General features: G+C 36.6%; 2 protein-coding genes across 2 annotated transcripts; one reads left to right on the top strand and one right to left on the bottom strand.

Annotated features, from left to right (window-relative positions):
* Positions 1–142: 142 nt before the first annotated feature.
* Positions 143–7,635, bottom strand: LOC112052441 (uncharacterized). Its single transcript, XM_052886566.1, has 7 exons — positions 6,516–7,635; positions 5,915–6,429; positions 4,957–5,841; positions 3,449–4,839; positions 2,863–3,063; positions 844–927; positions 143–335 (listed from the first exon to the last, which is right to left on the bottom strand). The coding sequence occupies exons 1-7, from the start codon at positions 7,298–7,300 to the stop codon at positions 192–194; spliced, it is 4,005 nt and encodes a 1,334-aa protein (XP_052742526.1). The 5' UTR covers positions 7,301–7,635; the 3' UTR covers positions 143–191.
* Positions 7,636–9,561: 1,926 nt separating this feature from the next.
* LOC112052450 (ubiquitin-like modifier-activating enzyme ATG7) lies at positions 9,562–22,583 on the top strand. The gene is made up of 11 exons (XM_024091535.2): positions 9,562–9,913; positions 10,480–10,678; positions 11,366–11,818; positions 12,377–12,492; positions 13,717–13,861; positions 14,860–15,015; positions 16,102–16,290; positions 17,406–17,573; positions 18,555–18,670; positions 19,135–19,420; positions 20,583–22,583. The coding sequence occupies exons 1-11, from the start codon at positions 9,711–9,713 to the stop codon at positions 20,622–20,624; spliced, it is 2,073 nt and encodes a 690-aa protein (XP_023947303.2). The 5' UTR covers positions 9,562–9,710; the 3' UTR covers positions 20,625–22,583.
* Positions 22,584–23,266: the final 683 nt, after the last annotated feature.

The following is a 23,266-nucleotide window of genomic DNA, read 5'->3' as shown; positions in this document are numbered from 1 at the left end:
TTTACTTAAAAAGTTCCCCATTAAATGGCCAAATGCATCACATATAGCCATTTTGTCATTTAATTTTAAATGGTAGATTAAATAAATAAATAAATAAAAATAATTTTAATAAGTTAATATCAAAGAATATACAAAACAAAGGACAACTGACTCAGCAATTTAAAATTAAACTAAACAATTTTAAGACAGACTTATTTAGGCGTTTTCAGTAAACCGAGACCAACGTAACGTGCCATCACACGAAGATAGGATGGATTCAATTTTTTCCTCTTCTCCAGTAGTGATTTTAACAACCGCTCAGAGGATTCGTCGAAAGGCCTTTGGTAATCAGAAGCCTGCAATCGAGGTTTAAAATTATTTCATCATAAAAATTATCAGCCTTCCGGCGCGAGTAAGTCATTAGATCGATCGGATCGGTTCGTGTCGTCATGAGCCGAGTACTAAGTGTTCCCTGACTTAGGTGGGAAGCAGTGGGAGACGGTCAGTAGACGATGTTGAGCAGTTGAGCGCTTAAATTGGTTCGAGACGTTTCCGTAGTGAGTGAGTGAGTTATCATCCGGTTAGTATTGCATTGTTAGTTGCTTGGCAGGGATGCAACACGAGCGGAGAAGGGGGACTTAGTAAGTCTGTAACCTTACTGAACCGTATAGAAATAAACGAGACTGGTGAAGAAACTTCTGTACCGTAGAGTTTAAGCATTAAATTGATCTTATATTTTATGAGATCATGTCTTCTCTATCGATTTAAAGAGTTCTCAACATGCGAGATCACTTTGGAAAAAATCAAAATATCACTGTCATTGGCCATAAAAATCATAACACGAATTAATAATTTGAAAAATACCGTTGTTTTCGCAATCCAATACAATTCTTCAAAAAGATTGTCCTGATTTTCAACAGATGCTGGCAAATAAGAAATACCTTCGTACTGTAAGAGAAAAATTTTCATTATTTTATAATTTTTTTAGCTACAAGAGTAGGTATACCGTATTTTTATCAGAATATATAAAAAAAAAAATATATAAAAAAAATGTACGCCTCTAACTCCCTATTGTTTACGGAAACAAGTCGCGCCACCTAGCGTCGGCACGAACAAACACGAGATCGAGCGACGTCATATCCGTCTCAGACTACCCTACAGTATATAGCCACTGGTTATTGCTTAGGTAGGTACTCTACGAATCTACTACACTTGAAATTACAAAGATTTTTTTGTGTAGATAGTAGGAAATTAATTTTTCGTTGCGGTTATATTTTGCTATTCGCTGCTGGCATCTGGTATTACGTTCATAAATTACAAACGTTCGCATTTGTAACGCACTGCGGATATGTGGTAGTTTCACCCAATACCCACTCGGTGTCGCTACTCATTGGTAGTTTCATCTAATCCCCACTGGGTGTCACTACTGATTGGTAATTTCACCCAATCCCCGCTGGGTGTCGCTACTGATTGGTGGTTTCACCCAATCCCCGCTGGGTGTCGCTACTGATTGGTAGTTTCACCCAATCCCCGCTGGGTGTCGGTACCCATTGCGGTCGCATAGTAGTCTTGCGCTATGAAGAGTCCGCCGCGCGCAATGACTACCACGCTCTCGGCGTGTTAAAGCATACTTACCTGGCGTAGGGGACACCGTGATCATGAAGGCGGTTCCCCCAGAGGCCCAGAGCGAGGCCCTTCCATTGCACTCAGTGTTACCAACTCTCCAAAATATTTATCCCTAAAGTTGGTGTCAAAAACCCCTAAAATCGCCTTAATTGTTGAGTTGTCCCCCTAAAAATATAAATTCATAATAATTTTGAAATAATATGCTGTCATATGTTTCAAAAGTCTATATTTAATACAGACAAAATACTACGTCTTTATCTGAAGATTCAGATTTTTTGAAATCATACATGTTGACAATGAATAAATTTAGCAATTTTTTTTATTCGATGAAAATTGCCTCCAATTGCCTCAGAGTGCTTGTAGAATAACGTATTATAATTTTATATGTCGTTATAAGTCGCTAGGCCAAGAAAGAAATATTAAAATTATCATCAATTTAAAAATATTAAAAAGTCAAAAAATCCCTGAAAATACCCCTAAAAATTTCAGACCCCTAAAAAAATCCCATTTCACTTATTTGCCCCCTAAATCTGGGGGGAAAACCTCTAAGTTGGCAACCCTGATTGCACTGCGGCTGGGTTGACCTCTGCGATTATCCCTAATGTGGATAACTCGGACGCGTAATTTTTGGTAGTGGGGAGTGGGGACTGCGTACGCGCCGTCCCCCTCGGAAAATTGAAATTCACATTCACATTTCACACTGACTCGCTACATGTTACATGTTACCCCTCTGTCAAATGGAAGTATATGAATTATGATCATCGATCTAACGCGTTTATAAGAAAACTGTTTTTAGGGAATCGATGTTTCATTTTTGTAATCGTTTTCTTCCTCAGACGAATTATAAGTATTAAGTAGTAGGTATATTAGGTACTCTATATCCAGGTTAGGAGTATTAGTGTTCTGTGATATCCAGGATCCAGTCCAGAGTAAGGGTAGGATAGGAGTAAAGTAGGGTAGGTAAGGGTGGTAGTACAATAGGATAGGGGTAGTGAATGAGTCAAAGCGAAGCTTGACCGGGTCCGCTAGTTATAAACACAAATGCGAAAGTCTGTTCGTCTGTATTTTACCTTTTCACGGCTATACCACTGACCCGATTTTGATGAAATTTTGTATAGAGATTATAGAAAAAATATTATGAGCCTTGAAGCTGTACATAAGCTTCTTTACATGTCAGGAATATCCATAGTTTATGCGGGATCAAGCCAACGGGAGCGTCTGCTAGTGTAATATTAAATAATAATCTATTTTATTTACCGGAGATAATAAATTTAATTTTTCTTTCTCGATCACTTCTATTTCCATGTCAAGTTCTGTGGCGCGCGTAATTCTGTTAACGGCAATTCCTTGCAGTATAACAGGGCGATACCGCACTAAATTCGAAGTGTCCTTTTTATTAGCTAACAGCAATATGAGTAGAGCTTGTCTTGGTGTTATCTCATTTATCCAATGTTTTAGCTAGAAAGGAATATTATAGATCAGTAAATGTTATACTGCCTTCGATTCGGGGGATTTGCGTAGGTTCAAAACCGGTCTGGGGCATGCTTTGGACCCCCAACTTTTTAGATATTATGTGCATTTTGAGAAATAAAATATCACGTGTTCCAAACTGTGAAAGAAAAACATCGTGTGGAAACCTGCATATAACTGAGAATTTTATTAATTCTCCACGTGTGACGTCTGCCAATCCGCATTTGACCAGCGTGGTGAATTGAGGCCTAACCCCTCTCATTCTGAGAGGAGACTCGTGCTCATTAGTGAGTCGAATAGCTATGGGTTGTTAATCATGATGAAGATGATGAAATGTTGAAACTGCATATTGTCTATAGCTTAGGGTGGATACCTCCTTAATTGACGACAAAATCTTTTTCTCTGCAGATCCATCAATTGCACTAGCCAAGGTTTTTGCTGACCCTATAGCTAGGAAAAAATCATCCAAATTCCTTAGTTTTTTAAGCGAAGTACTCGTTCTTTCAATAGATATGTTCGAAGCAGATTTACATTTTTTGTACAACTTATTGAAAGTTCTTTTTTTATTACTATTGTTTGGTACACAATACTTAACACTGGTTTTACAATTTTCAAATTTCTTTATTTCCGAAACTTGAGTACATTTAGCGACTTTTGGTTTCAACATATTTGTAACCGTTTTATTTCCTTTTGAAATATGTTGTCGGATACCGTTGTAAAGAGAATCCAAAGTCATACCAGATAGTACGCAATTAGCTTTACTTTCCTCAGTATAGACTCCAATGCTCATAATGGTTGAAATGTTCTTATAAGATAATACACCATTAAAGGGATTGACGAGAATGTTAACTTGAATACTAAAGTCTTGATCGATTAATTTAAAAGAGACGCTTTCAATATTATTTAAACTCACACTACCGTTTTCATAGTTCGATTGATATGGTTGTAACTCTGTACAACTTGATGTACTTTGATGTACACTATTGTCATCCGTTTCTGGCACTAGTTTTGATGAGTTATCTGACTCAAAAATAGGTAGTGAGATAGGATGTATTATGGGATGAATGTAGTAAGTAAGCGATTGATTTTTGTGAATATTTGGCAAAAGATTATTCTTTTGCTGCGTGCAAAAATCTTGGAAAGTGCCAGATGAGATAATTTTTTCATGAGATGAATTTTTAGCAATAATTGTATTTGAAAACTTCCCCTGTCTCAGAATTTTAGATTTTGGTGAGTCATCAATTGGAAGCGGCATGAAATGCTTTATTAAATTGGCAGTCTGGGGTAAAGTTGATCCTGAAGATAAGCGAGTCTCTCCTTTATCAAATATTTTCAGTAATTGACTATCAACTATAACTTTTTTCATCGTGTTTGGCAAAATACTGCAAAGTTCTGCTGGAAGGATCGCATTGACAATCATTGTTTTTGCCTTAAATACCTTTGGATGACTTTCAGAAACTGTTAAAGGTATACAAGAAGCGGATTGTATTTCGTGCAGAATGTTGTTTACATCATAAGGCATTACAACGTCAAATTGCACGACAATGTTGGTAACGCAATGTTTTATAGCAATTTTACTTTTGTTTATTGTTTCAAGTTGTAAATCAGATTGAATCGGATTGTCGTCAAAACCTGGAATTGCCTGGTCGCATGTGTCACAAATTTCTTCAATGTTTGGATTTTGATTCGATTTCTGGTTGAAATTTTCACAGAAATCGTACTGGGTTAAATTCATTTCTGTTTGAACTGAATATTCTCTTGTTACTAAAAAAACAAAAATAAACTAATTAAGTTATATCAATAGAAATGCAATGTAATTGTAAGTCTGATATCTTATATATATTTCAGTACAAGTATGTTGATCTCAAAAATAATACTTACTGTGAGAGCGCTTTTTAAGCAAGTATTTTTCGTCTTGGTTATAATAAACACCGCTCTTGATCTTCTTCATAACATTATCTATAAACTCACTTGCCAATCTACCCTTAGACCATGGCAGTTTCATTTTAGATGGCACATGATTTATTGCTTTATTTCCATCATTATATGTAATTTTACCTTGGTCATTTGTAAGCATGAAATTGCCTTGGGCGTTTCTAGCAATATTCACATCATCGTTAGGAGATTTTTGTTGTTTCGTATGGTCCTTTGGCATGTATTTTCTATTATCATCATCAGAAGATTTCCTGTGTAGAAATTGTAACATTCTTTCTTTAAATTGCTGTATTGGTTTCGTTTTCTGAGCTTTGATATTTATCTTCGATGTATTAGTAGGAGGCCCTGGTACACTTATATCTCTATCTTTGGATGGCAAATAACTATGTTCTTTGGGTATTTTCCTAATATTATTTTCGTTGGCTTTTTTGACTTGAGTGCTACTTTTATCATTAACATAATTAGTATTTTCTTGTTTAGAATTAATAATTGCTGGTTTTTGCCAACTTTTCATAAACGGCCAGCCAGCCTTATCTAATCCTTCGAACTGGGGTGGTTCATAATGCGTAACATGAAACGGAGCAGAAGTTAGTTGATCTTTTTCTAAAATAACTAATGGAAATTGAATATTGGCTAATCGTTTCTTTATATTGGCTTGAGTTGATTTAGGACGTAATATAGCGCTAGGCATCGATGTACGTAAATATGTATTTCTTTTCGGTTCAGATATTTTTTTTGCTTCGACCTCATTCTGCCCTTTACTTAACACAACTTTTGTTATACCATTTATATGACCGTGTGACTCACAAAAACTAATTTTATTGGATGTATCTGTAAGGTTTAAATAATATTAGGTCAAATTGAAACGTAAAAATTGATGAGTTACTATAAAACACAATATCACCTTCAAATGTAATAGTCGAGCCATCAAAACTTTTTATGAAATCACCAATGATAGAATCTGACTTTCCACAAAGATGAACTTGATCATCACTTTCATTATATTCTTTCTCGACTTTTTTAGTGTTTTGGCATCCCAATTCTGTGTTTTTACTAAAGTCGTGTGTGAGTATAATTTTATTATTTTGGTTTAACACTTTTTTTTGGGAATATTTTGGGTTGTCGTTATTATGCTTTAAATTCATATTATCCTGGTGAAAATTTTCAACATTATCTTTCCCCCTTCGAATATTTTTAGAACTATTTAATATTGACTTTGCCTTGCCTTTTTTTATATTTTTCTGATTTTTTATGGTGAGTGGAGCTTTATTGTTGTTATTTTCTTCGCAGAATTCTTGGTAATCATCTTGTTTGCCAATAACCGTAATACAGTCTAAGCTTGATTGTGAGTTATGTGCAGATTTATCGTCTAAGCTCGTAAAATAAGTAAATTCTTCTGTAGTGTGTGTTTCAATAACTCTGTAATATAAAATAAATAAAATTTTAGTATTGTATGCGAAATTTTAGGCGCAGCTAATTTATCAATAAGAAAAGGTTAAACATACTTTGTGTCCATTTGATTATTTCGCCGTTTATTGGCCCCATTTTTCTTTAAAGAAATTATGCTCTCTTCAGAGAACGGAGGCGTTGGCATAAAACGTAAATTGTTTAATTTTCTAACCATGGCCCACACATCATGAACATTATTATCTGGTGTTCTTACTACTTTACTTCGACGTTTTATAGATTTTTTTCCATCGCCAGGAAATTGGTTTATCATATCCGTGGAACTACTGTCCAAATCAATATTAAGTCGAGAACAATACTCCGCATCCCTGTTGAATATTTGCATAGGTTTGCTTATACGTGACTTCCTTTTAGATTGTGTTGTTCTTTTCTTTTTGGGTTTCATCTCTTTGTTTTCACAATATTCTGACTCGTTCATGTCGCTAACTGTGCAAACTTGAGGTAATGGCGCTGGTTGATTTGGTAATGTCAACACTGATTTCTTTACTTTTTTACTTTTCTTCAAAGCCTTGAACTCGTCTGAGCTTGCTTTGTATATGTTTACAGCCATAGGATAGGAAGAAATGAAATCAGTCGTTTTTTTACTTACCAGCCTCTGTTCGGTAATCCTTGAAAGCATATCGTTTCTGTCTTCTGTTAAGTAAGGCGATGCGTTGATCTTTCTCTTATATGTGTCACTTTTACTAATACAATTTGATATACTGTCGTCAGCCGTATAATCGATTTTCATTGTAAGTTGCGAATTTTTATTAGAAAATTTTGAAATTGACGATGATTTTGGTCCATTCTTTTCAATCAATTTTTCATACGTTTTTATCGCCATAATCTTACTGAACGTTCTATGAAGATCTAGGTATACATTTTGAATTCAATATAAATGAAGTTTTATTATATAATGAAAAATAAACTGTAAGGTAGGTATTTACTTGCGTTGCTATAACTTAAGCTCTTAAGAGGACTCCAGCAGCGTCTCATCTAGTTTACTGAATTAGGCAAGGGCAAAAGCTCGGAACAGATTTTTCAAAATTTGTAATGAATTGACATAAGACTAAAATTTAACATGGGTAGATATGATTTTTGTTTTTTTTATATAATTTTTTACTACTTAGCCCTTGACTACAATCTCAACTGATGGGTACACAAAGTTTCAAGTGATTTTCCATACCTAGTAACATTCTTCATTAAGAAATAAGGATCACATTAATATTGGCTATTTATAATGTTAAATGAGCTAGTTGAATTAAGGATAGGCCGTATGGAGCGTTGACCCACCACGCTGCTCCTTAAAAGAGGGTAGACAGGTACTTACCCGTACGTTAAGTGACGTGATAACCCAGTGGATATGACCTCCTTCGATTCGGAAATCGTAGATTCGAATCAGGTCTGGGGCATGCACCTCTAACTTTTCAGTTATCGTGCATTTATGAAATTAAATTCCATGTGTCTCAAACGGTGAAGGAAAAACATCGTGAGGAAACTTACATAACTGAGAATTTTTCTTTATTCTCTACGTGTGTCAAGTCTGCCAATCCGTATTTGGCCAGCGTGGTGGGCAAAGGCCTAATCCTTCTCATTCTCAACTGTGAGAGAAATATGGGTTGTTAATGATTATGATGATGATAATGATGACGACTTACCCTAAAATGAAATCTTAAGGATCTCTTCACAATAATTTCGAAATAATAAGCCAAAAAATTTAACACTCCTACATTGAATGAAACTTATTATAGTAGGAAGCAATTTGTTAATTAAAAATATAAAATTATAAAATTAAGCCATTGACATCAAGTTGATCAATTTACATGAAATTAATAAAAATCATGATTGACATAAATGTTTTGTATGTTTTTTCTTAAAATTTATGAATAAGGAGATTAAAGAAAGAGTACCTACATAATGGCAAAAAGTTTTACTGCATCCAAGAAGGTTATATAGTGATGTTTTTTTAATGTTTCCCCCGCGGTTTCACCCGTGTAATCCTGTTTCCCCTTTTGATTATAGTAATAAAATATCTAGCTGAAACTAAAAAATTACGTGGCTTTTTATTGATCAAAGATTTACAAAATCAGTTTAGTTGATTTAGAGATTACCCTTTACAACCTCACAAACTTTACCTTATTAATAGTAGGTATTGACTAGATACTCATTGCAAGGTAATCCCGCAATTTCCGCCGGGCCGTCCATCGGCTGTAAATGATAATGATGATAGATTACTCTATGTATCAAACAAATTTTCACTCATCATCATCTGCTATTCCTAATCCCATTAAGTGGGATCACGGGCAAAATATGTAATCTTCTCCATTTCTCCAAGAGCGGTGGAAAGGTAATTTATCACGAACGAACGAACGCACGAACTGTACCACCATGGCAACGACACTAGCGACCTCATTTATTTTCTGCGACGCATAGACAGAGAATTTAACTATGTCAACAACCTCAGCTGTAGTCTGTTGCAAAGATTACAGTGTATTATTGGAAATAGATAGGCTACTCGAACTTTTTTCGGAACGAATGTGATAGCGCCATCTAGTGACTAGATACGGTATTTTTAGTACAGTAAAAAGTATAAAAATAATAATGCATATTTTTTGTAAAGGAGAGACATTTTTGATTTTGTAATAGTTGAAGAAACCAATTGAGAAAAACAAAAAAAAAAGAAAAAAAGTTTTCCTTTGTTACCCCCGGGCTCGAACTCAGGATTATTATATTGTACCTTTGTTACGCACCACTAGGCCAAATGACTATGTGGAAAATCGTTGAAATTAATGTACACTTACTGTTTTTCTTTAATAATCCCTTTGCTTTAGAAATACAAACACATTCTTTCTATTACGCGTCAAAATTAAAAGGATAAATAATTCTTTTTTTTCGGTTTTTTTTCCGTACTTACACGGGTTTAATTTCTAAAAACATTCTAGTACGTACACATTGTATTTACTATCCTGGAATCTTAAATCTAGAATGTAGATGGCGCTGCTTCATAAAGATTTCACGTTCTTCTAAGTTCCCATGGCATGGTCTGTTGTTCGACTGCTGTCAGTGTCAGTTGTCAGTCAATGCTAACATTTGACTTCCGTGGTGGAGTGTGACAAGACAAGACAAATATGAAATAATAAAAAAAAATAACCATCAATCAACAAAATATATTGACGAGGAAAGAAAAGAAAGGTCTAATCAAAAGATAATAAAAACGCATTATTAATAAATTATTATCAAAATATTAAATAATTATGTCGAAAAATGAAGAAAAAGCTCGAGTATTACAGTTTGCTCCATTTAAATCTTTTATTCATCCCTCGTTCTGGCACAATTTTACTGAAATAAAATGGAAAATCGACAAGCTAAGTGAAAATACAAAGGAAATTTACGGCAGATTTTCCTGCGGAAGTGATGTTGGCCCTTTCTTCGAGGTAGATGGAACTGCTTTTAATAAGTAAGTCATGTTGTTAATATAGTTTCTTAAAGTATTCCTAGTGGAAAGCCTAGTCTAGTCCACTAGGTGGACTGAGGACATCAAGCGGATTGCAGGGATGCTGTTGGCTTGAGGCCTTTTTGTCTGGAAGTCCATGCAAGAGGCCCATTTCCAAATGTAGATGTCCGGGCTGTTGATGGTGATAATGGTGAAAAGCTTAATTAATTTTAAGTAAAACCAAAATTTCTCAAATATAGTTGACAAAGAGTTGCAAATAATATGAAATGTCTTGTTTTTCATGTATGTTATTCTATGACTCAAAAATTTTAACATAAAAACACTTAAGTTACCTTTATTTGATTCTACCCTATGCCACTGATAAATATATTATTTTTCAAATTTGGCTAAGCAGGGAGGACAGCACATGTAGAGAAGGGAAGTGTTAGTTAACTGTCAATGACATCCTTAACCCTACACCCATTGGTCACTAGTCTGGGGCTCTGCTCTGAGTTTCTCTACCACACAATGGACCCAGCACCCACACTGAATTCATGGACTGCTAAGATATTGTCTCTATGGTATTGCAGGGAACCTGGGACAGAACTGCAGTATTTTATTGCAAAAGGTACACTTATGAACAAAAATACAATAGATGACTTCCAAAAAATTGAGAAATCAGCACTGTTGTGTCAAGTTGGTGAAGCTTTATGGGCTAAAAACATAAGCACAAAGTTGTGGGTATCAGAACCAAGCTGTCTACTGAGTTTTATTATACTTTCATTTGCTGTAAGTATTGATTTAGAGTAAATATAATTTCCTTGGGTAGGTATGAATCCAAAAGATGTAAGCCTCAATAGCTTAGAGGTAAAGTGGGCAGCAGGTTTGATACCAGCTCACTGAACTTGTTGTATTCACTATTAACAGTCTTCCAACTAATTGGAGGGGAATGGGGATATAGGCCAAATTGTAAAAATATGGCATATATTCTTTTAAAAAAAAAATATATCAGCTACAAAATGATGCAGATTAATGATGTGCCTGGCAGTTCTATGGTAAAAGGGTGATGTTTATTAGGTATTGCATGAACTAATTATTTACTGGTTTAATTTAAGTTAATAGGTATACCAGAGGACAAGGTTTATTAGAAATTGAACTTTTTGAGTTAGAGATTGTTGATTGCATAGTACTACCATACTTATTTCTGCCACTAAGCAGCTTTGCTATGTTCCAGTCTAAAGGGTATGGCAGATATTCTAATTGCAGGCACACCAGTAACCAGAACATACACAAAATTTTCAATATTGATTACTAATCAAGTTGCCTTTAAGACATCAATCTTTATTAGGAGTCATGTCTTCCAGGCAAACCTGAATTAATGAATCATTACAACTTGGTATATAGGAGGTTGCAATAATATAAATAAAATATACACACATATTTTACTTAGTTAAATTTCATTGTCATTGTTTACAGAATCTCAAAACATTCCACTACCATTACTGGATTGCATTCCCAACTACATGTCAACCTACGTCCACATTAAAAGAAGAAAGCAGATGTGTTACTGAAGAATTTAATGAAAACCAGATAAAGACATTATTACATAGTTACCAACAATTACAACAGTCACAGAAAACTTTCTTTTTGGTTCTAAAACAGAGTGATGATTCCATCAATGTTGAAACTTTAGATAAAGTTTTTGATAAAACTGGTGATATGAGTAAAGTTGATATATCGAAAGCGTATTTTGCTTTTACGGATTCAAGTAAGAATGAACACCCCAGTTGGTCCTTGAGGATGTTTTTAGCCGCTCTCTTGGATTATAATCCAAAATTTTGTGGAGCTGAAATCAAAGTACTTGGTGTGAGGTACCAGAAAGCTACTGGGATAAGCAGAAGTAGAATTTTCAATGTTCTTCTACCAGATGTTAGTATTCTGTGGATCTTGTAATATATTTATTTATTATCTTTAATTATTTATTGTAACAAAAATCTTCAAAATCCCAAAAATAAACTTTAAAGCAAATAATAACATTGTATGTGAATTAGCTTAATTAATACGTCCCTAGCTTGGCACCACCTTCAAAGTTGTCAGAAGGTAGCACATACAATGTTATTTTTCGCTTTTTAGTTTATTTTTGAGTTTTTAAATTTGTTGATATTTTTTGTTTAAAAGAATTTATTTTTCTGTTTTAGTGTGTCCTAGCATAGTGAACGAAAGTGTCACAGTAAAGGCAATTTCGTTATTTTTATTTTAACACAAAATTACTGAACCGATTTTCATAAAAATTAAATGAGACCAATCTGGAAGTATATATTTCAAATAAAAAAGTATTTTCAAAATTGGTTAAGGAATTACAAAGTACTAAATAATCTTCATCATTATCAACCCACATTCAAACCCACACTCTCTGGAATCTGAGGCAGAGGTCATATCCACTGGGCTGTCGGTAAATAATCTTAATAAATTATATTTTGCATGCAGATTACGAGCTACAAGAAAAGCATAAGTCAATTAGGTTGGGTCGGATGGGAAAAGGATGACAAAGGGCACTTTGCACCCAGAGTGTCAGACATGTCTGCATCAATGAGTCCCAGCAGGTAAAATTATCTTTATTTAATGATATAAAGATCATCAAGAAAGTTTGTGGTACTGTAGGAGGTAATCTCCAGATCTACTGAACCTTGTATGGATGTTTGTATGGACGTTTGGATGTATGTTTGGATGTTTGGATGTTTGTTACTCTTTAACGCCGCAACTACTGAAGCGATTTGGCTGAAATTTAGAATGGAAATGGACTTTACTCTGGATTAACACATAGGCTACTTTTTATCCCGAAAAAATCCATGGATTCCCGAAATTTGCGAAAACTGATGATTTTAATGATATGAATGTTTGTTACTCTTTCACGCCTCGACTACTTAACCGAATTTGCTGAAATTTGGTATTGAGATATATTATAGCATGGATTAACACAAAGGCTACTTTTTATCCCGGGAAAATCCATGGTTCCCGAGGGATTTGTGAAAAACTAAATTCCACGCGGATGAAGTCGCTGGCGTCCGCTAGTAGGCTATATTTCTGATGATGATGATGATGATGATGATGATGATGATGATGATTATTAGTCTTTTCTATAAAGAAAGAGGCTTGATCTTGTAGTGGGTTGTTAATAGGCTAATAGTGATGATGACGACAAGTTAATATGGCGTATAGTAGTTTAACATTGTTTTTTACGCGGACGAAGTCTTGGGCGTCTGCTAGTACCTATAATATAAACGCTTATAAAAATATAATTGTACCAATATTTCAGTGCAATAATAAGTTGTTGAAATGGCGACCCCGCACTAGAAACCGCTGTATTGGTAGACCCCCACCAGGTGAGACGACATCAAGCGAATCGCAGGGATTCGTTGGATGCAGGTGGCTCAGTATTGTTATGATTGGAAGTCTCTACAAAAGGCCTATGTCCTGCAGTGGACGTCCATCGGCTGATATGATGATGATGATAAATTTCAGTACAGTATTTAATCAGGATCATGGATGGTTGCTGCCCACAGCGTGGAAACCGCTATTTCTTTCATTGTCACATACAACAAACTTGGAACAAGATAGCGTTAGTTCGGTTTGCTTACAAAAAGACGAGTCTAATGAAGATGACATTAATGAACCCTCGGAGAGTGTAACGGAACCTTCACTCCCCACCACTGAACCCCTCTCCCAGCGCGCGATGCGAGCAGCAGCGCGTCGCGCAGCCGCTTCGCAGTCTGGATCGTGCCGCGATGCAAGAACCAGCTCATGAATAATGGGCCCGTACATTTCAGATTAGCAGCTGAATCAGCGGACCTTAACATCAAGCTGATGCAGTGGCGTTTGCTGCCCGAGCTCAATATAGATGTGATGCAACAGACCAAGTGTCTGCTGATAGGAGCGGGCACACTTGGGTGTCATGTTGCGAGGAATCTTCTGGTATGTATCTTCTTTGGTTATAGGGCTATATCAGATCTAATTTATACAATAAGTTAGTTGACTCATATAAAAAATATAAACAATACTACAATTGGTTTAGTGCAAGGAATAAGGGTCCGAAGTATATCAATATTAATTTATAAAAGTTAAGGGTTTCATAGAAAAAATAATTTTAAAATTAAGTATTTTATAAATTTTTCCATACCTTAAAAACGCTGTCGTCCATTTTGTCACATCAAACTAATTAATAACTAATATAAAATCGGTGTATTTTCACAATACCAGCTTTTTTAAAATTTTCGCCTGCCTTTCTGTTTGTCCGGGCTAATTTTTGAAATGGCTAAACCGATTTTAACAGGACTCCTACAGGAAGTTAGAGGAGGCTATGGAGCAACATACCTACACATTATCGCGAAAACTCAATTTCACGTTAACGAAGTCGCTGGCGTAGACTAGCGGCTAAATAATTTTGGCGTCCGTGGCGCAGTGGTATGCACAGTGGATTTACAAGACGGAGGTTCTGGGTTCGATACCTGACTAATTGAGGTTTTCTTAATCGGTCCAGGTCTGGCTGGTGGGAGGCTTGGACAAAGGCTAGGACACCCTACCGACAAAGACTTACCGACAAGCGATTTAGCATTTTGGTACGGTGTCGTGTAGAAACCGAAAGGGGTGTGGATTTTCATCATCCTTCTAACAAGTTAGCCCGCTTCCATCTTAGATTGTATCATCACCTACCATTTGATGAGATTGTGAAGGGCTAACTTGTAACAGAATAATAAAAAAAACAAAATGTTAACAGAAAGGTTCCTTAGGAAGAGGATGAAAATCCACACTCCTTTCGGTTTCAACACGACATCGTACCGGAACGCTAAATCGCTTGACGGTACGTCTATGTCGGTAGGGTGGTAACTAGCCACGGCCGAAGCCTCCAATATTTTTTTCAGCCATATTTCGACAGGTATAACTTTTTTTTTTATAAACTGAATATCTTCCAGGCGTGGGGATTCCGTCACATAACCTTCGTGGATGAAGCCAAGGTGTCGTATTCGAACCCGACACGACAAGTGCTGTACAATCACTCCGATAGTTGCAATAAGCTGTATAAAGTTGACGCGGCCGTGGCGAACTTGAAGAGTATACATCCAGGTGTGGTAGGTATGATGTATACTCAGAGGCACAATTATCCGCCCTCTTTAGTATCACGTTACTATATTAAAGTGGGCGGATAATTGTGTCTCTGAGTATATTCATTTCAACTTATTTTAACGACCTTCTGTAGGATCAGCTGACCTATTCACTAACCTTTTAAGTCTCTTACACATTTTAAGATCATCCTTATAATAATGACGTATTTATACAGTCTTAATGTCTGTAATTAATGGATAAAACGCAAATGGTGATACACCATCTAATTATCTAAAACTTATTTGAATAAATCCCTTGGGTGACCAAATTATATATTTTTTTTCGGATTTTTAAAATTCTATCTTGAATCGGTACTATGTCATTTAGAAAATTCGATGGTGTATCTACCATTTACGTTATATCCATAAAATACGAGGCACCCTGTATTTTAAAATGCAACGTTGTCACTTTGTTAAAGGCGTGTGTTACATGGTTGAATTACTTATTAACATATTTTTTTGTAGTTAATAAATTATTAGCTATGCAGTTTAGTTCCTTTATGTGTACTCGTCAACACCTTGAAGTTATGGGAAATACTACCGAACACCCTGTATAATTTCGACAGGACAGACATTTCAAAGGGGTAGACAGACAGACAAAAAATAAAAATTGACAAACAAATAAAATATCTTCAGTGTACAGAATTTTACCTGTTCCAGTTTTATTATAAACTAGCAAATGCCCGTGACTTCGTCCGCCCTTAGACCTCTAACCCAGCCCTTACAGTAGTATCGCTGTAAAAATGGAGTAACTTCTCCCGTTTTCCCAACATTTCCCTGCACTGCTCTGCTTCTATTGACCGTAGCGTAATGAAAAGTATATAACCTGTCCAGGAGTATGAAGAATAATTGTACCAAGTTTCGTTAAAATCTCTCGAGTAGTTTTTTATTTCTATAACGAAAAGACAGACGAAAATTTTACTGATTGCATTTTTGGCATCAGTATCAATCACTAATCATCCCCTAATAGTTATTTTGGAAATATATTTCATATACAGAATTGAGTTCTCTACAGATTTATTTTAAGTATAAATTATTAAATACTAATTTCAGGAAACCAAAGGTTTAAAGATACACATTCCAATGCCCGGTCATCCAGTTGGGGAAATTCTTAAAGATGAAACCATTAGTAACATACACACACTGATTGAAGCTATTCGCGACTGCGACGTGATATTCCTACTTTTGGATTCGAGAGAAGCAAGATGGCTGCCCACTCTCATTGCCGCAGACTTGGGGAAGGTAACATTTATTAAAATAAGCGTTATCACTTATCGTTATCTACTAAAAACTTATTTTATAACACATTTGCTCGTAAAGCATCTCTTGTTTCGCCAATTTAAATATTATAATGTATCTCATTACTTTTTAAAATCTTATCGAAGAGTTTTTATGGCAGAAAATTGTCTATTGGGACAAAAATGTACGTCGTGCTAAAAACTTATATGTATAATAAAAGAATCTTAAATAAATAAAAATAAAATAAATATACTTAAACAATACACATCACTATCTAGCCCCAAAGTAAGCATACAAGCTTGTGTTATGGGTACTAAGATAGTTGATATTATAATATTCATATACATTTTATACTACATATAAATACTTTTAAAATGTATAAATACACACAGACACTGGAAAAAACCCATTTTCATTGGATAGAAGCAGGCGTTACTTTGCGGAAGTTCATCATGATTATATAATGATTTATTTATTTTGCTATCATCCGCGAAAATTCGGCGAACCCATGCGACAACGTCACCCAGGTCCGACAAAATACTCTCTACGTACGTTTCACCCCGAAACCGGAGCATCCTCAGGAGATGTTGACTCTACAACATGACTTTGACTTTGCAATTGCACGTTGTAGAGTCAACATCTCCTGAGGATGCTCCGGTTTCGGGGTGAAACGTACGTAGAGAGTATTTTGTCGGACCTGGGTGACGTTGTCGCATGGGTTCGCCGAATTTTCGCGGATGATAGCAAAATAAATAAATCATTATATACCCATTTTCATCACACAAATATTTTCCAGTTGTGGGAATCGAACCCACGGCCGTGGATGCAGAAAGCAGGGTCACTACCCACTGCGCCACGCGGCTTCAAATCTTGAATCTACCTAAGCGCAAATCTCGAGAACGGCTGAACCGATTTCGCAAATTCTTTTTTTAGAATACTCCTTGAAGTACTAGGATGGTTCCTACAAAGAGTTTTTTTTAGGGTAGGGGTAGATAACACAGTCATACAAAGTTAAGATGTCAGATTAAAATAATTTAAATAATATGTCCACTGCGAATAAAGAGTTTTACATAAAAATGTATTGTCAAGGATTAAGCGCCAAATATTTTTTTTTTCAGATAGTAATAAACGCAGCGTTGGGTTTCGACAGTTACCTGGTGATGCGGCACGGGATAGCCACATTAGACTCCAAGGATACGGCGGAGGGCACGTCGGTGCACAGCGCCTACGTGCCGGGCGACCGGCTGGGCTGCTACTTCTGCAATGACGTCACCGCTCCGGGGAACGTACGTATAAGACAGTTACAAGATCAGCGCTGGGCTTCTAGTTACCTGGTGATGCGGCACGGAATAGCCACATTAGACTCCCAAGGATACGTCGGAAGGCACGTCGGTGCACAGCGCCTACGTGCCGGGCGACCAGCTGGGCTGCTACTTCTGCAATGACGTCACCGCTCCGGGGAACGTACGTATAAGACAGTTACAAGATCAGCGCTGGGCTTCTAGTTACCTGGTGATGCGGCACGGAATAGCCACATTAGACTCCCAAGGATACGTCGGAAGGCACGTCGGTGCACAGCGCCTACGTGCCGGGCGACCAGCTGGGCTGCTACTTCTGCAATGACGTCACCGCTCCGGGGAACGTACGTATAATACAATAACAAATGCAGCTCTGAGCTTCTATAATTTTAAGTTTTTAACTATTATTACCACCATTATATTAAATTAAATTATGACATAATCTTGACCTTTCAAAAGTGCTTGTTAACTAAACCTAATTGAAATTTTGAATTTTTGAATTTTTATAATTTCTATTGATCCGACACGGACGGCACGATAGACTCCCAAGATCATTGCTAAAGATGTCCAAAAATGCACGTTAACAGTCGAATCACAAATATTACGTATTCCTGATATTTTGACACGTAGTATTGTTGGATAGAAGCAGGCGTTACTTTGCTGGAAATTCATCATGATTATACAATGATTTATTTATTTTGCTATCATCCGCGAAAAGTCGACGAACCCATGCGACAACGTCACTCAGGTCCGACAAAATACTCTCTACGTACGTTTCACCCCGAAACACTCACTCTTTGTAATTGCACGTTGTAGAGTCAACATCTCCTGAGGATGCTCCGGTTTCGGGGTGAAACGTACGTAGAGAATATTTTGTCGGACCTGGGTGACGTTGTCGCATGGGTTCGTTGGCTTTTCGCGGATGATAGCAAAATAAATAAATCATTATATAACATAGTATTGTTTCAGTCGCAAAAGGACCGAACCCTGGACCAACAGTGCACGGTGACGAGACCCGGCGCCTCCGCCATAGCCGGCGCGTTGGCCGTCGAGCTACTCGTCTCCATATTGCAGCACCAGCTCGGGTGAGTCCTTGTTCATCAGCTCATGTTGCACGCCATATTAAGTCTAGCTTATTTTTTTTAATTCTTTACAAGTAAGCCCTTGACTACAATCTCACCTGATGGTGAGTGATGATTCAGTCTAAGATGAAAGCAGGCGAACTTGTTAGGAGGAGGATGAAAATCCATACCCCTTTTGGTTTCTACACGACATCGTACCGGAACGCTAAATCGCTTGGTAAAATCGGTACGTCTTTATCGGTAGGGTGGTAACTAGCCACGGCCGAAGCCTCCCACCAACCAGACCTGGACCAATTTAAGTAAACCTCAATCGGCCTAGCCGGGGATCGAACCCAGGACCCCGGAAAAAATTAGAAATTTGCTAATTTTTGTTTGTTTTCGTTCGTTTCGTGGAAAACGAAATTTCACAGATCCTATGAATAGAATTCTTGATTTAACTTAATTTTTATTTTCATTTTCATCCACAGGGTCCGAGCACCGGCCCCATACAATATAACAGATGGAGGAACTGATTCACACGTGGACAGCATATTAGGCCCTGTGCCCCATTCAATAAGGGGCTTCCTACATTCGTACCAAACAGTGCAGCCAACATACAGAAAGTTCAACCAATGCACCGCTTGCTCTGATGTGGTCATAGACAAGTATAGAGTTGAGGGAATACAGTTCCTATTGGACGTGTTTGACAGTCCAAGACATTTGGAATCTGTGACCGGGTTGAGTGAACTGCAAGTTACGGCGCAAATGAGTGAAGTGAGTTCAAAACGTAGTAATAACGACTAGTAATAACTTTTTTTAAATTATTTACAAGTTAGCCCTTGACCAGTGCCATGCTCTTCATAAATGCAAAACTGCACTGCTTACCCTAAAGACTCAATACAAACCTTTGTTGGACCACAGAATACATAGTTGGACAAGGAATTTTTCCAATTTTTACTTGTAGTGCATACCCTAGTTTAACGCCTTATGCACGCCACTGCCATTGACTACAATCACACCTGATGGTAAGTGATGATGCAATCTAAGATGGAAGCGAGCTAACTTGTAAGGAGTAGGATGAAAATCCACAACCCTTTCGGTTTCTACACGACATCGTACCGGAACGCTAGATCGCTTGGCGGTACATCTTTGCCGAAAGGGTGGTAACATCACGTGATCAAGTTATCGATCAAATCTGTCATTCCCATATTTTTTTTGTTAGCTTTCGAAGCGTCAGCGTTTGTAGAAAGAGAATCGACGTGCCACATGCTTACTGGCCCTGTTCCTTACATGTCGTGTAAAGTGTTACTGTGAAAAAGACAATGGTTTTCCACTTACCATCAACTGGGTCAAGCAATGGCTTTGCTTTTCTCATAAAAAACAGTACAAACTTTCATAAAAAATATGCATTATAAATGTGAGCAAGTCCTTCAATTCAATTAGAATATCTTTCAATTAAAAAAAAAACCACACCACAGAAGTGAAACTGCTTTAAAAAATAACAAAGCGCCATCTATGGGCCTCAGGCATAACTACGTCGCAACATGTTCTTGAAGTGAAAAAGGGATTGTTTCAAATAAATAAAGATATTTATTTATTTACTAGCTGACGCAGCGCGGCTTTACCCGCATGGTTCTCGTTCCCGTAAGAATACGGGGATAATATATAGCCTATAGCCTCCCTCGATAAATGGGCTATCTAACACTGAAATAATTTTTCAAATTGGACCAGTAGTTCCTGAGATTAGCGCGTTCAACGAAACAAATAAACAAACTTCAGCTTTATAATATTAGATTTATTGTTAAAAAAAAATATTGGAACAATACATTCCAGCCTTCGCTTACTATGACTGTTTTTTAAGTTAGTTACTTGCATTTTAATGTTATTAAAACATCTTGATTGTATTGTATTTAACTTTACTATCTTTTTTTTGCAGGTTCTCACTTTGTCCGACGATGATCAAGATTCTGTGGAATAAAGTGGAATTTTTGTGCACTACGAAATGTATTTTCCTATAATATTTCTATGTTCTATAATGAAAAGATCTCTAAATAGTACAATCTCTTAATAATGCTTTTTTATGGCTTGCAATTATTGCACGGGTTTGTTGTCATTGATCCAGTATCAACCATGTAAGAGGCTATAGCAGTATCAGTCGTATCAATGATACGGGGCCTTCGGTCTACAAGGGCCCCTTACATTTGAGAGCAAAAATTATGTTTGTAAGGTAATCCACAATCTCTTTTTTTCTCTGACTCTATTCTCTTTTTTAAACGTGCGACCAAAAGTTCGAAACATTCTACATAGGTTAAGTCACTGTCATATTTATCTAAACTGAGCTTTTTGTTTCTTTTGTGAGAAATCTTTACCATCCCAACTAATTTTGATACACGGCCCCTTCAAGGCACGCTACGCTACTGAACCAAAGGACATTGAACCTATCTGACATAATCGACTATTGTTTTACAAGCAGACTGCCTGTAGTTATATTCGCGTAGTTCCTGTTGCTGTGGGAATACGGAGATAAAAATATAGCCTGTTTTACTCTCTGATAATGTAGCATTCCATTGGTGAATTCCAATTTTTTAAAACGATTATTAGGCGTGAAAACGTAACAAACAAACTTACTGTCAAGTATGAATAATTATGTGCTGGTACGCCTGTTTTTATGTTTAATATTTATATTTATTAAATGTAATATTTTTTATTGTTCTTGTATAAAATGTAATATTATATCTATCCAATAGCTATTGTATTGTCGCTAAGAATTCTGTATCAATGAGAGCATGCTGATTTTAGCTTTAAACGTTTAACATTTAAGCTTTAAATGTTTAGAATGGAGTAATTTTGCAATTTCTTTAAATATAATAATAAAATGTAAACTGGTGTCTAATGTTATTAAGAATACAATTTATAAATATTATTATAAATAATAAAAATCATAAAATATACACATGATATTATTGGTGGAAATTTTATCTGGCGCTTAAACATACTCATATAATGTTGTTAAATTTAGAGCGTCTTGTAAACGATTTTTGTCAAATGTTTGTCAAACAAATTGATGATTTGCGACTTTGTCAAACATTTCTGTAGACCACACAACTGAAGTAAAACTTCTTTCAGAATTGAAAACAAAGCGCCATCTATGATCCTCAGGCATAACTGTATCGCTGCAGGGCATGTAGCTAAGTGGCACGTCAATTCTCTTTCTACAAACGTTAATGCTTCGAAAACCAACAAAATGTATGGGAATGACAGATCCAATCGACAACTTGATCACGTGACCTGTCGATAACAAATGTCATTCCCATAATTTTTTAAGCGTTAGCGTTTGTAGAAAGAGAATCGACGTGCCACATGGCTACAGGCAGGGCTCTTGAAGTGTTTAAAAAAGGGATTGTTTCAAAGTTCTCTAAGAACGCCATCTACTGGATGTTTAAATAACAAACACTGTTTCATTAGGCCCGTAGATGGCACTCATTGTCCGACTACACTTTTCGTAACTTATTCACCAACTTATTCCACAAGTCAAGTATGTATGACAAGCAAGTTTGTCACATATGTTTGATCGTTTCCAATGCCTAAGGGCTCCTACACACGGGCCACAATCACAAAACGCCGCTACCGGCATATTTCCTGTAGTTTCATACATTTTATATGGACTCGCCGCACACGGTTGACGCCGGTGGTCGCCACACGCTACAACCGTCGCCGCTCGATTCTTGTGGCCCGCACCGGCTACTAAACGCCGCCACACGCCACCGGCCACAACTTTTGTGGCCCGTGTGTGGGAGCCCTACAGCTTAAGACGTGACGTGTGATTGAGGACAACTTATGTTTATTAACCATGCCAGGTAAAAAATATTTAAGAGTTATAAGAATAATGAATGTCAAAAATATTATAATTCAAATAAAATTGTTATTACTTTGCAAATTTGTTTAACTTTAGTAAACTCATATAATTACCTACTCATTATATCTAGTTAGAGTATTTCATATTCGGCACACTGCTGAGCTCGAGTCTCCTCTCAGATGATGTTTTCTTTCACCGTTTGAAACACGTGATATTTAATTTTTTTTAATGCACACAACTGAAAAGTTGGAGGTGCATGCCCCAGAACGGGTTCGAACCCACGCCCTCCGGAATCTGAGGCAGAGGTCATATCCACTGGGTTACCACGGCTCATACCAGGGATTTTTCTTAATTATCTGCGTGTGTGAAGTCTGAATGAATGAATGAATGAAATATACTTTATTGTACACCAAAAATAATAATAACAGGCAAGAAATTAACTTAAAAACTAATGTACAATTGGCGGCCTTATCGCTAATGAGCGATCTCTTCCAGACAACCAATCGAAAAAGAGAAAATAAATACAAGGAATAATGCATAATGACGGGTGTACACATAAACATCTGCTAATCCGCATTGGGCCAGCGTGGTCCAGTGGTGGTGGACTAGCCTAGGCATCGCCTTTCCCTGAGAGTGAGACGAGACTCTAGCTCAGTGAGCCGAATGTGGGGTGATAATGATGATTTTGATATTTAAATTAATACGATTGCATTTTTTTTTAATAATATTTGCCAATTTTATAACATACACATCACGACCTTTGA

The sequence above is a fragment of the Bicyclus anynana genome, chromosome 17 (assembly GCF_947172395.1).
Source record: "Bicyclus anynana chromosome 17, ilBicAnyn1.1, whole genome shotgun sequence".
NCBI classification, from domain to species: Eukaryota; Metazoa; Arthropoda; class Insecta; order Lepidoptera; family Nymphalidae; genus Bicyclus; species Bicyclus anynana.
Note: the sequence above shows the minus strand (reverse complement) of the source record. Positions and strands in the feature narration are given on the sequence as shown.